The 15,050-nt window shown below is 35.9% G+C and overlaps 1 protein-coding gene across 1 annotated transcript in view; it reads right to left on the bottom strand.

The window, feature by feature from the left end:
- LOC100793875 (pentatricopeptide repeat-containing protein At5g16420, mitochondrial) overlaps positions 1 to 1,325 on the bottom strand; it is a 2,664-nt gene extending 1,339 nt beyond the window's left edge. Inside the window, exon 1 of the mRNA XM_041012275.1 lies at positions 1 to 1,325. This exon is cut by the window's left edge and continues 732 nt beyond it. Within this exon, the coding sequence (XP_040868209.1) occupies positions 1 to 1,105 (1,105 nt within the window). The 5' untranslated portion in view covers positions 1,106 to 1,325.
- Positions 1,326 to 15,050: the final 13,725 nt, after the last annotated feature.

The following is a 15,050-nucleotide window of genomic DNA, read 5'->3' as shown; positions in this document are numbered from 1 at the left end:
GCACGATCGTACTCACGACCGCGCCACCAACCCTCCACCCCTTCCTCACCTGCCCCCTCCACACCTCGCAAGCCCTCTCCACACTCCCCTCCTCACACAACAAATCAACCACCTTACAACACAACACCGAACTCGGCACAAACCCCTTCGTAACCATATCCTCGAGCAAATTCACCGCCTCCCCCGGCTTCCTCCCTTTACAATAAGCCTCAATCATCACACCATAAGTAACCTCATTAGGCTGAACCCCATTCTCCTCCATCAAATCCATTACCCTAATTGCATCCACCAACTTCCCCAATCTACAAAACCCACTCACCAAAACAGTGTACGAGGTTACATCAGGCATCCAACCTTTATCCAAAATCTCACCAAAAACCCTCATAGCACTCTCCATATCGCCCCTAAGCACAAACCCACCCAAAACAGTGGTGTAACTAACCACATTGGGAACCAAACCCATCAAACTCATTTCATCCAAAACCCTAACCGCGACATCAACCTCGTTCCTCTTACACAGAGCCTTGAGCAGAATGTTGCAGCTAACAACGTTCGGTACAAGCCCGAATTTTTCGGTGGAACTTTTAAACACGGAGTGTGCCAAACGGTGTCGTTTGTTCTGGACGAGCGCGTTGAGGAGGGCGTTGAGGGAACTGAGGCCGAGGGGTTGGAATTTGAGGAAGAGGCGGAGGGCGGAGAGGGGTTTTCCGGCGACGCCGTAGGCGCGGATGAGGGTGGTGAGAGGGGGCTCCGGTGGGGGGGTGGGGAGGCGCGTGAGGAGGGACTCGAGGTGGGAAAAGAGGCGGGCGCGTGAGAGTTTGAGGAAGAGCGCGTGGAGGGGCTGGAGCGCGTGGGAGAGTGAGGGGTGGGCATGGTGGAAGATTTGGAGGGAGAGGTTGGGATCGTGCTGGCGAGAGATGAGGGAGGCGAGGTTGTGAGGGGTGAGGCGGCGGGGCCAGGGGTGGATTGGGGGCTGGATTGTGAAGGAGGAGGAGGGGAGGGAGGCGGCGGCGGGGACGCTGTTAGCGGCGATGGCGGCGGCGGCCGCGGTGGAGAATGGGTGGAGGTGGCGCCGGGGAGGGCTTGAGAGTATGGAGTGGAGCATTGGCAAATACCAAATGGCAACAACAAAAGTGTGTGTGAACTGAACTGTGAAGTCAATCTCGGTTATGCTCTATTGTTTTTTTTTTTTAATATTCAAAATTTTACAGAAATACATTCTCAACATTTTAATATTTACATAAACGAAAAATATATTTTAATTTTTTTTCAACCTGAGGTGTCTCTCCGAAAGCACCACTAATTCTAATATTTCCATATATTATCAATTTAGGTCTCTATATTGTTTTAAGAGATTTAATTTCTTCCTTAAATTTTTAAAATGTATTAATTTAATCATTTCCCTCAGACACAGACTACAATGGGAGAGAGGATTAGGTCTCCCAACAGTGAAAAAGCTATTTAACACAGTTATGTATTAATCTAACGTGGCAGGTGGATAATGTTTCCCACCATGAGAGAAGTTTTTCCAGGATGTACACTTTTTAAAAGTAATAATGGTTGTGATTTCAAAGGGCAATCGAGGAAGACAATATTGTTTTCAACTTTAAGAAAAAAAAAAAAATAATAATAAAGTCCATGTGGCTATTTCCTGTACCCGTTTTGCTGGAAACCACCACTTTTCAATAGGGATTGTTTGTTTATCTGCCCAGCCTCTGAAGATGTGGTGTTCATTCCTGTAAAAGGATCCTAAAAGGAGTTCACCGGAAACCTTTCCCTTTGTTCTCATTTTGGTGTTGGCTTGTTGGCAAAATTTGCAATGTGAGTGGTTTTGGAACTCTAAATAATTTTTGCAGTGTTAGTTTAACTTTATATAGTGTTTCTGGTTTATGTGATTTTATTGTGTTAGTGGATAATGTTGAAATTTTTTAATTTATTTTCCACAGCTATCGTCATGAATGAAGAACAGTGGAGGAATGTTTTACGAGTCAAGCAAGGGGTGCACAATTTTCAATAAGATATTATAACTTAATTTGTTTCTCTGTTTTCTTAAAGGCATAAATAAATGTTTTTTTTTCTGTTGTAGGAATTGAATAATAATACAATTGATGGCAATGACAATAAACATGTTATTTTGCTGGAGATAATGATGTGGATGGAGATGATAAGTTTTGTATGATGCTATTGATGGAGATGATAACTTTTGTACAGATGATAATTTTGATGGAGAAGACGATGCACTAATGGACATGGTGGTTACTTTGCTGGAGATGATGAAGTTGATGGAGAAGATGACATGGATGGACAGGATGACTTTGATGATGTGGATGGAGAAGATGACATGGGTGAAAATGAAGATGATTTCATCATCAATGCCATTCTAGACATCTATAACATTGATATCCAGAACATCACAGCTGATGAAGTTAAAAGGTTAGAGTTTGCAAAGAGCTTGAGAGTGCATACTTATTTTACCGTTGATATTCAAGAGTTAAAGGGATTTCTGTTCTCAAGAGTCATGTTTTTAGGAATTGTCATGAAAAAATATATATTTTATTTATAATAATTTCATATTTTTTTATCTTTATAAAAATAAATATTATCCCATATCTTTTATTTTAAGAAATTTCTCAAAAAAATAATTCACAAGAAAAATAATTCACAAGTAATCATATACTTAATTACATAATTAATCACGTGATATGATCTCTAACATATAACAATAGAATAATATTTTTATTTTATGGATAACTTCTACATTTATAAAATAATATTCATTTTTTCATATATTAATTATATTCTTAGTGCTAGCAAAAAATATAATAATATCTTACTAAAATATTTATTTGATTAAATTAAATTTTTTAATGTAATTATCAAATAAATTATTTTCTTTTGTAAAGATTGAAACACTCATTCATGTAATTTATTAATCAAGGTAGGAGTCTATCAACACTCCTTTACGTCCGAATAGCATGAAGTGATATCTTTTACCTTTAAGAACCAATAAAAGAATAATATAATATTTTCTTCTATCATTTATTGTACAAGATTAATTCTAAAGTATAGTATTATTGTCAAACTCTAATAAGTTAACACATTTAATCCATGAATAACTTACGAAACTCTTTTCTTCTTTCATTCAATTGTCTTGTCCAAGGTCTTAGTTCTATCGTAAAGCTCAAACTCATTACCTAGAATTGATGGATTTCTTAATAATATAGTGCAAATCCAAAATTATAGGAAAGTTGGGATTAGCACTCCTCATATATATGGTGTATTTGCTAACAATTGTGGTGGTTTTGATAAGGTAGGTTTTGTGATAAAAGATATTTATAATCAACATGGTAGACAAATACACGAACAAAAAACTAATGTAAGTGGTGCTTTAAAGTATTTGAAGGATTTGAGGAATAATGACCCGCTAATGTTTGTAGCTTATATTGTTGATGATGAAAATAAGCTCCAACACCTTTTTTTGTGTGACGATGAAAGCCAGATGAATTATAAAGTGTTTGGTGATGTGTTAGCATTTGATGCCACATATAAGAAGAACAAGTACTTGTGTCCTTTTGTCGTCTTCATATCAACATCAATTTTTACCAAAAACCGATGTTGTTTTCTGATAACAAACATCGATTTAAAAAAAAAATCAATGTTATATGTTCAACAACAATATCGGTTTTATAAAAACCAATGTTGTTGATGAAGCTTAACATTGGTTTTTTCAAAAACCGATGTTAATATATACATACAACATCGATTTTTAGTAATAACAGATGTTATTTTTTGGATTTTTTTAATGTGCTGTCTGTTTTTTTAATAATTCCAAATTAACCTGCAAATTTAAAAGTAGAACAACAACAGATAATTTTCAAATAGTTTTTACCATAAATTCCATAAAAAATTGATTATTTATTATGAATTAAAAGAATATTTAATGTGCATATAACATGAATTGTAAAAAATATAAATTAACTAAACTACAATTCCAAAATTGTTTAAACACTAATTGTTTCATTTTGAACTTTCAAATAATAGGTTGTCCACTGGATGCGAAGCATCTTCAATCTCTCTGGTTCCAATGGTCTAGCATCATTGAAATACTGTATGATATAATAAAACATAAGTCAATAATATATAATACCAATTATAAAAAAATGAAATACGTTTGAATTAAACAATTACCGTTTTTCAATTATTCTAAAAACTTCCTAAGATTATAGTTGACATCCAGTGCATGACGTAATACCCACACTCAGTGCTTCCTTTTTGTCTATTACACTAAATATATTATGAAATTTAGATATTCAATGTTAAGTACAAATTAGTCTACACAATATTAAAATATAACTAAAAGCATTGTTTAAATGACTTATTTTAACAACAATCCACCTAGCAACAATCTTGGATTTACTTTGTGGAGTATCGTCAAGTCCTTTCAAAGCACTGTTTAATACAAACATGGATGTGTATTGTACAATTAAAATATTGATGCTCCAGACTAATGCTAATGCAAATATATTGAAAAATAGAACTAACCTGTTAATTATTCCTTTGAGGTAGTTGTCTGACCTATTATGCAACGAACAAAACCAAATGACAACATTTTTCTTAGGCAAAATGACGACCATTTGCAAATCTGCACTGCAATGGAAAATAATATAAGTTATTATACTATTATACATTATTTAAATTCATTTGTCTAGTTTAACTTACCCATTCAAGTAGGCTCCTAGGTACACATCCCTCTTTGACTGTGATTGCCCAGGTCTCTGTATGGACTGTGGCTCGAGGAATCCATACACATTGGCATTCCCTGCTCGCATACTTGTCTCAGTCATATGCCTATTGTTGTTAAAATAAAGTAAATTATGTATGAACTTAAAACATTTAGTTAGGCAATAAACGATAATGTAAACTAACTTACAAAATCCACAATTGTATAACAGAGATGTTGAGACATTGACCACTGTGTGCTATTTCAGACAGATCTTCATGCTTTATGTACAAGGGGAAATTGTCATTAAACACCCTAAAATGGTAGCATCCCACATAACCTGCAACGACTTAAGAAAAAGTTATGGGATGACCAATGCCATCAAAAAAAATTGTAGCATCCCACAACTCCTTGTTTATCCAACGCAATTAATTAACATAATATATATACAATGAACACTTTAATTGGAAAAAAACATTTAATGGAAGTCAAATACCTATTCTGATAAACGCTTGACAAGATGTGTCGGCCAAGCAACGAAGGTGTTAATGTCTGCCCCACTAACTGAACCTCTTGAGTGGGTACAGGAAAAGGAGCATCTGCATCTCTAACTTCCTCAACACCAACCTTGACTTGATCATGGCGCAAAAGGATGTTGTGAATGTTTGTTGACCCCTCATAAAGTCTTCCTAGGGCAATCAGGCAGGGATGATTTTCTTCGACGTACAACCCGTAGTTCTCTGAGTTACCCGTGTCTGGGTCGTTCCCTGAGGGATCAACCTAACTCTCCTTTGTGCTGACACGAGCAGCTGAAGGACCAACCTCAGGCTCAGGAGGTAGTGCGAGTCCCTGTGATTGCATGTGCAATTGAAACTAGGATTGCATCTGGATGAAGAACAACATATGTTGTCAAGTCACTTTTTCTGTGATCGACTCCTCCAGTTGGTCCTTGATCTTTTGCTCCAAGTCTTCAAAAGCCATGGACGAAGAAGTGCGGGAGGTCTTTGGAGTTAGCCCAAAGTATTGTTTGATCATGACATCGACTCTAGCAGCACGCACACGACCAGGGTGTTCTGGTCGCCCAATGGCAGCCGTCAGTACATCTTGACGTCCATGGGCGACAAAGGAATTCTGTGAGACCTGTTCCTCTAAGAAATCTTGCAACAAACACATTTATTGGTTTACTGAAGCACACGATAAACATAAATAATTGCAAAATACATTTGAAAGTGACTTACAATCTTGCCAACAATTTCCTTTGCTGCCTCAGACGTCATTTGGCCAGTTTTCTTGGTGCGGGCCATCTTCCACTTCTCGTGTCGTCTGATGGGAGATGGAGGATCAATCACAATGTTAATGCTTTTGGATTTAGTAGCTTCCTCCAATTGCTTCTTTTTCTTCTCATCCATCAACTTTTTTTTCTAGAAATTCATAACCCCCACGAGACAACACGTGAGGGGTGGTGTTTTGTTTCTGAATGGCATGTGTCTTCTTTCACACATCCTTTAAAAATTAAACATTATCCAAAGTTATTATTATTGAAAATAATAAGTAAATTTAATGTTTAAAACAATGAAAATCACAAAGTTACCTCCCACGAAGGGTCTCTGTGGCTCTAACAAAATTGGGTCCACTTGTCCTTGGTAATGTCGTATTTTTCACAAACAGTGTCATCGACACCGTCCTTGTCGGCTGCAAGTGCCCATTTTGACTTTAAATCAAATTTGAACTGTCTTCATCACTCCCCCACAGTCTGAAGTATTTTCTTTTTCGTCCTCAAATCAGATGCCTCTGGGATATGAAATTCAGCTTGACAAACGAAAAAATGCATTTTATTGTTAGTAAATTACAATTTTATTGTTAATCAACAAAATGCAGCATTTAAGTCAATTACTTGAATATCCTCCCATATCAAATCCTTCTAGGCAGCAGGGACATGTTTCCAGTTCTCGTATGTGACATCTACCTTATCGTGAATGACGATTCCCAAATATGTTCTTAACTTCTTTCTGTGGGGACCATCGACTTTCCCCGCTGTAGGATCCACATGGACCAGGAGTCTCTCTACCCCAATTGGTCTAGTAGCCATTGATCTTAGCCAGGTCACTTTTCTTGTCCTCTTCATGGTACAAGGTGAATGTGATGTTGAATTAGTATGAGGAGGAGGAGGAGGAGGAGAGCTTGATGGTGTAGTCATTTGCTTGTTAAGAAAAAAAAACATTAATTTTAAAAATGATCATAAAATTATTTTAGAAAATGTAATTGAATAAACTAAAATGAAGTACATGTAAAAAAATTACATTAGACGATATTAATTAATTCTTCTTCATCATGATCATTATGATTTGCATGAACATCGTCAACTTCTTCTTCTCCAACGATGTTAGGTGAGATTTGTGTGGACAAAGGACTAACATAAGTATCAATGAGTGAATCATCATCTTCAACATTAACACCAATTTTTTTTCCCATGTAGAACCACTGACCACCTTTCATCACAAGGCTCTTGAACATAAAATACTTGTTTAACTTGTTCTACCATGATGAATGGGTCATTCTAGTAAGCGAGTTTCTTAAGATCTACCAATGTAAATCCTACATCATCGATTCACACACTGATATTGCTGTCAACCCACTTACATTTGACAACACAGACAATGAATTTCACATAGTTAAGCTCCCAGATTTCTTCAACGAAACCAAAGTAAGGGATGAAAGCTACATTGGGATTGGCATCATGTACACTAGCGAAATGTTGAGATTCAGCCCTTAGGGTAACCCCACTGTTTTGCATTGTACTTTTCTAGTCTTGTGCTTTTGTATAGAAGGAATACTTGTTTATATTGTATCCTTGCCAGGTTATAACATTTCTTTTAGGCCTATCTGCTAGCTTTCTTAACATTTTAGAAGCATCAACAAAGATTATATCTTTAAACCAATCTAGGAAAGTCTTGTTATTCTCTTTCAAGACCATGTTCTTCGACATTTTTACTTTTCTTCACTAAACCTTCATGGCAAAGTATGTATGGCAAAACTTCATTATTGTTATTTAATACATACAAATGAGCTTGTTGCAAATCTTCTACACTTGGAGTGATAACATGCAGTCCTCTTGAACCCTTACCTCCCACTCTTTCGCCATGCCGAGACTCGGGAAGCCCAACAGGTTTTGCTTTTTCAATGTACCCTAAACAAAATTCAATGGCTTCTTCTGCAATGTACCTTTCTACAATAGATGCTTCCGGACGGTGTATATTCTTTGTATACCCTTTTAAGATCTTCATGTATCGCTTAACCGGGTACATCCACTGCAAATAAACAGGATCATAACATTTGATTTCTCTGACCAGATGAACAATTAAGTGAACCATGATGTCGAAGAAAGCAGAAGGAAAATACATCTCAAACTAACACAATATAATAGTAGCCTCATTTTCCAACTCATCTAACTGGCCAGGATCAAGGACTTTTCTACATATGGCATTGAAGAATAAGCACAACCGAGTTATGGCAAGCCTGACTTTGTTAGGCAAAATGTCTCGTATGGCCACGACTAACAATTTTTGCATCGAGAAGTGGCAATCGTGAGACTTTAAGCCTACCAACTTAAGATCTTTCATCTGCACAAGGCTCTTAATATATGAAGAGTATCCTTGTGGGACTTTGACATGGCACAAACATTGAAAAAAAACTGATATTCTCCTTTCTAGACAAAGTATGAAAAGCTAGAGGCAAGTATATTTTTTTACCATCAGACCTTGGATGCAACTGCGCTCGTATACCCATCTCAGCTAGATCTTGACGAGTATTTAAACCATCTTTGGTCTTGCCTTGAATGTTAAGGAGCGTCCCAATGACACTATCACATACATTTTTCTCTACATGCATAACCTCATTACAATGTCTAAGATCTAAATCAGACAAGTACGGAAGATAAAAAAAAATCGACCTTTCCTTCAATATGCAAGTCTTACTTTTTTCCTTCTTTTGGGTCCTTCCAAATATAGTATTCAAGTGTTGAACCCACTGGAAGACCTGGTCACCAGTTAACAGTATTGGCGCAGTTTCATGCTCTTGACTTCCACTAAATGTTTTTTTTCAATTGTTAGTAAAGGTGATGAGGTTTAAGAAAATGTTGATGCCTAGTGTAGACTGTTTTTCTACCATGTTTCAGTTGTATGTAGCTTGTGTCTTCTTCACAGATAGGGCAAGCACAATGACCCTTAACACTCTACCTGCTCAAATTCCCATATGCTGAAAAGTCATTAATGGTACAAAAAAACATTGCACACAAATGAAAAGTCTCATTTCGAAACTCATCAAACACTAAAACCCCCTCGTCCCACAACTTTGTCAAGTCTTCAATCAAGGGACTGAGATAAACATCAATGTCATTTTCTAGCTGTCTTAGGCCCGATATCATCATAGAAAATATCATGTATTTTCGCTTCATGCACAACCAAGGAGGCAAATTGTAAGTTACTAGCAAAACTGGCCACGAACTGTGTTGAGTGCTTAAACTGCCATATGGATTCATTCCATCATTGGCTAGTCCAAGCCTAAGATTTCTTGCCTCTTTGCCAAAATCTAGATACAAACAATCAATTTTCTTCCACTAAGAGGAATTAGTCGGATGATAGATCATTCCATGGCAGTTTCTCCCATTTGCATGTCATGTAAGGTCTTTTGCGTCGTCTCTATTAGCAAACAGACGCTTAAACCTTGGAATGATCAGAAGATACCACAACACCTTCGCTGGGGGACCTTCTTTGAGTTTTCGTCACTACTACACTCGTCATCATCCTTCACTTTGTACCATGATACCCAACACCTAGGGCATTTGTGCATTTCTTCAAACTCATGTTTGTACAGTATGCAGTCATTAGGGCAAGCATGAATCTTCTGATACTCCATACCCATCAGACACAATATCTTCTTGGCCTGATAGTAACTTTTTGGCAACGTGTTTTCCTCTAGAAGCATATCGTGCACTACTTGAAGCAGTGAACTAAAGCTTTTGTCACTTCACCCATATCTGGCCTTCACATTAACTAGACTTAACATCGTTGACAACAACGTTAAGGAATTCTTGCACCCCGGATACAAAGGCTTCTTTGAATCAGTTTGCAATGTATCATACATAGGGGCATGTGCTTGTCGAAAAGACTCTTGTCTAAGATCACGAATCATATCCTTCAAGCGATCTCCCATTTCTACATCAAAAAGTTTAGATTGGGACTCACTTTGCATGTCTGTCAATTCACCATGCCATACCATGTTGTATAATTCTTCTTAATCCTATCAGACAACAAATGCTCTCGTATGTCGTCAAGTATTTGGCGTCTCCTGTTCAAACAATTTATGCACAGACAAAAAAATTTCTTGTTTTCATCCGATTGACTTCTTTCTGAAGCAAAATGCAAGAATTTTTCCACGCCTTCCTCATACACAGGGCTCATGTGACTTTCATTCATCCAACTTCAATCCATCTAAATAATAACTCTGTGATACTCATAAAGTTATTCGATGCATGAAAATCTCACTTTTTCATTTAAGGTATGGCCCTATCCCATTCAGGAAAATATTTTTTTTATGGTAGATTCATACGTCAAGGTTAAGTCTCTTTTGTTAAATTTGACAAAATTTTGGCAGCATTTCGCATTGATCTATAAGTACACGACATGAAAGTGCTGACATTAATTCCCTAACAATCAAGTATGCACTTAGAGAACAACTAGGAATGCATTGCTCCGAAATTTCATCAAATTCAACAAAATAATCTTAACCTTAACGTATGAATCTACCATAAAAATATGACTCTTCCCAAACTGTCTAAACAGATAATTCAAGATTCAATACTACGATTAATGCAAACTGTCCGCAAGAATCATTATATTCAATCTCAAACGGGAATCTAATGTTCACTCATAATGAATAAATGTTGTATATAAAGTAAATTACATTAATGACCAATAACAACGTACAAAAGCATTGGTAACAAAAATGAGCATCAAAAGTTTATGAAAAACTTTCGTACCGGTGATGATCATTAGTATAGTGTCCAATAACGAATGTTGTGATCACGATGCAAACAAGAAGACAAATAGTGCCTACAAATTAAATATTTCAATGCTAAGTGAGATATAAGACAAACTTGGATATATCAAGTAAAATTCGATCATATATATAAATTGAGATTCAGAAAAGCTCATGATCTTTGTTAGTCTTTTCTTCATGCTTCATTGATGAGTTTCAACATATCTCTATTAGTGAAAATTCCCTCAAACATCATTGTGCCTTATTGTTCATATGAAAGAATGTGATCATGTCTTCCATTAGCAACCAGACACATGTTCACTCTCATATGAATTTAGAATTTAAAAGCCTTTTCTGTCCAATGATACTTGAACTACATTATTCTAACAACAAAAACCGAAACATACATCTTGCTATTCAAAATCCAAAAACATACATGTTACCTTGCAATAGAAAAGGCAAATTTTCACAAGTCTAAAAGGGTCAAGTTACCAGTACTGATGCACTATCAAGAACCAATCAGGTAACCAATGAACAAAATCCCACCAAAGGTAACTAGCATGGTTCAGACCTTGCATTGCAGCAACCAGATTTCCACTTCACTTACTCAATCCTAAACCTCAATCAAGGGAAAATTAGATTTGGTTTGCATCCTAAACTATTTTTGTTCTCAAGACCATTTTCAAACCTAAACAAGCATCTGTTAACCTTCATTGCAATTTCAGAAAAATCCTAGCTGGTAGACTATTCTAGATTACCTATTTCTTGTTAAGAAATTTCAAAAGAACCAAATTTAAAGTTTCTAAAGGTGACATGCAATCAAGTCATGCATAAAATCACATCACTAATGCTATCAAGTTTCTCCTTCAACAGTCCTCCTATTTTGTACACACTGTTTACTAAAAATAAGATCCAACAAGTCTATAGTTATTTATGTCATTGTTATGCTAAAATCCATGAAGTAGCCAAACAGTCACATAAAAAATGAATTTTAAGAATCAAATTTGCATGTTAGAATGAGATGGAGTAAAAACCTTCAATAAAATCTCCTCCTTGGCATAAGTTGTTTTATACTAGCCTAGGATAATTCAGGTCAGGTACAATAGACAAGTTTTTGATATAATATAAACATATTTATGTTAGTTGTCTACTTTAATGGTTTCCACGTAGAAGGATAATATTACCTAGGTATCTATGAAGTTAAACAAAAATAAATGGGAGCATAAGTAAAAAGAAAAGTATTTATAAAATCAAAATGATTCTAACTTCTAACATTGGAGAACTAAACATGATCACTAAATTACTTACAACCACGAGGAAGAAAAAAAAAAACCTTCTTAAACATCAAGATATAACTGTGAAGGAACCATAGTAGGTGAGGATGTGATTGATCAGCTTTCAAAATTTAATCTGATTCTACCATATGGTAATTGTAAATGTCCTATTTTGACTAAGTTTAAAATTAATCCAGGAATCATGAACTTAGCACCATAACAAATAGCATTGATAGCAGAATCGTTGACAACAACCCTCTTATAACTAGTCAAAAGAATCTCCAAGGGCATAACAACCCTCCTCAATCCCTATAATTATCATAAACTCACTAAGCATCCATGACATCATGCATGGTGACCATGTTATCCTTCTCCCCCATGATCCCAAACCAAGAAGCAAGCCTAAGTGCACACTGAGTTTGAAGTTAGAAGTCACGATGGTTGGGTTGTCCCAAAGTCAAAGGACAATGATCAAATGTACAATTAGTGGGCATCCCAAAATAGATTCAAAGTTAATGAAACTCTTCGTAAGTACCACTTCTTAACAACTACCCTTACATTACATATAACCATTTATATCATTTTCTATGCATTCAAATATATATAGTAATGATACATGACACTAATAAAGTGTATACACCTAATTAGTACTCCTTATTTCCCTTTATCTTTGTTTGTTAGGTCATATCACCTATTATATCTAGAGAAAAAGGGTTATGCAGTTACAATGTGAGTGCAAAGACATTAAACTCTTATATCCATATTTTTATATTTTTGTAAGTGTTTTTAGTTGCATTGTTTTCCATTGAAGCAAGAACATAATAACATGAAACCTTTTTTTATAACTTTTGGGATTGTTATAATGTTCAAGTATGAGAAAGACTCGGTTATGGTGGTGACTGAAGAAGAGTATGACAAATGCTATACTTCATTAGTGGGGTGCGTGGTCACTATGATAGAGGGAAGAGGTTGATCATCAAGGTTTTCGATGTGGAGCCAGCAACAACACCCCCACCTCAATATGCAAATGAGAATGCACAAAATCCACCACATAAAAAAATGGAGTTCCTTAAATGACTCCTATGACTATAATATTGAGCTTTGTTTCAATAAAAAGAAATCATAATCATGAGGCCATTTTGTGACCCGAAACGTGAATAAAACCCGCCCTCTATGTGAATAAAACCCAAAATGTGAATAAAACCCAACCCTCCTAAGCAAGCCTAAGTGCACACACATAGTCCTAACATAGGTGTCAACCTCACAGGAAATTGAGAAAACAACCAAGTGCCTGTTGGATCAAGTGGCCTTGGAATAATTAAGAAGGGGGGTTGAATTAATTATTAGTGAACCTTTACTAATTAAAAAAAACTTATCCTTCTTAATGTTACTAGATTCAATTAGGCTTTTACTACAAAGTTAAAATAGTAAAGAATAGAAATAGAAACTTAACCAAAAGTAAAAGCGATAATTAAAGTGCACAACGGAAATTAAAGAGTGTAGGGAAGAAGAAGACAAACACATGAATTTATACTGGTTCAGCAACATCCCGTGTCTACATCCAGTCCCCAAGCGACCTGTGGTCATTGAGATTTCTTTTCAACCTTGTAAAAGCCTTTACAAGCAAAGATCCACAAGGGATGTACCCTCCCCTGTTCTCTTTGAACAACCAAGTGGATGTACCCTCCACTTGAGCTGATCCACAAGAGATGTACCCTCTCTTGTTCTTAGTTACAATAACCCAAGTAGAAGTACCCTCTACTTGTACCACAAAGGATGTGCCCTCCAATGTGTTAAGACAAAGTTCTCAGACGGTTAGTCTTTTGAAACTTTGTGAAGGGGAAACAAAAGATATCTTAGGCGGTTAGTCCTTTGAAATCTTTTGTTTAAGGGAAAGGGAAGAATTAAAAGAATTCTCAGACTGTGTCGTTTTGAATTCTTTGAAAAAGGAGAAGGGAGACACAAAAGAATTCAGGCGGTTAATCATTTATTCTTTTGGAAAAGGGAGAAGAGAGACACAAAAAGAATTCAGGTGGTTAGTCCTTGTCGAATTCTTTTTGGCAAAGGGAGAAAAGAGACACAAAAGAATTCAGACAGTTAGTCCTTCATTCTTTTGGAAAAGGGAGAAGAGAGACACAAAAAGAATTCAGGCGATTAGTCCTTGTTGAATTATTTTTGGCAAATGGAGAAGAGAATGAAAAGATATAGCACACTTTTGTTTTCTGTGAAAGAACAAGGTTTGGAAACCAGAAAACTTAGAAAGCTTTTTGGGCAAAGGAAGAAGAAGAAGAAGTTCAAAAAGATTGTAAGAGTTATATCAAGTACTTAAAATGCAAGTCAAGGTCTTGCTTTTATAGACTCTTCATGTCTGGTCAAGAAAACCATTGGAAGAGTTATAACCTTGAGAAAACCATTGGAAGAGTTATAACCTTGAGAAAACCATTGGAAGAGTTACATCTCTTGATTTTTATTCAAAACTTGTCACTGGTAATCGATTACCAAAACCATGTAATCGATTACACAAAGCATTTTATGAAAAGATGTGACTCTTCACAATTGAATTTGAATTTCAACGTTCAGATACACTGGTAATCGATTACCAATATATTGTAATCGATTACTCCATTTAAAAATCAATTAGAACATTGCAAATTTAGTTAAAAGCTTTTGAAATCAAACTTTGCCACTGGTAATCGATTGTAGGAAACTGGTAATCGATTACCAGAGAGTAAAAACTCTGGTAACTTAGAAAATTTTGAGAAAAACTTTTCTTGTAAAACAAAACTGTGCTATGTTTAGTTTTTGAAAAATTCTTTTCAATACTTCTCTTGTGAAGTCACCTTCTCTTGAATCTTGATTCTTCTTGATGTCATTTCTTGAAACTTGAAATTAATCTTGATTTTATCTTCATCTTGAACTTGTTGACTCTATCTTGAAATCATTCTCTTGGGCTTTTTGTCATCATCTTTGTCATCATCAAAACTACTTGAATCAACTTGATTCATCATCATGAAGCTTGC

This window comes from Glycine max, chromosome 18, assembly GCF_000004515.6.
Source record: "Glycine max cultivar Williams 82 chromosome 18, Glycine_max_v4.0, whole genome shotgun sequence".
In the NCBI taxonomy this organism is placed as follows: domain Eukaryota; kingdom Viridiplantae; phylum Streptophyta; class Magnoliopsida; order Fabales; family Fabaceae; genus Glycine; species Glycine max.
Note: the sequence above shows the minus strand (reverse complement) of the source record. Positions and strands in the feature narration are given on the sequence as shown.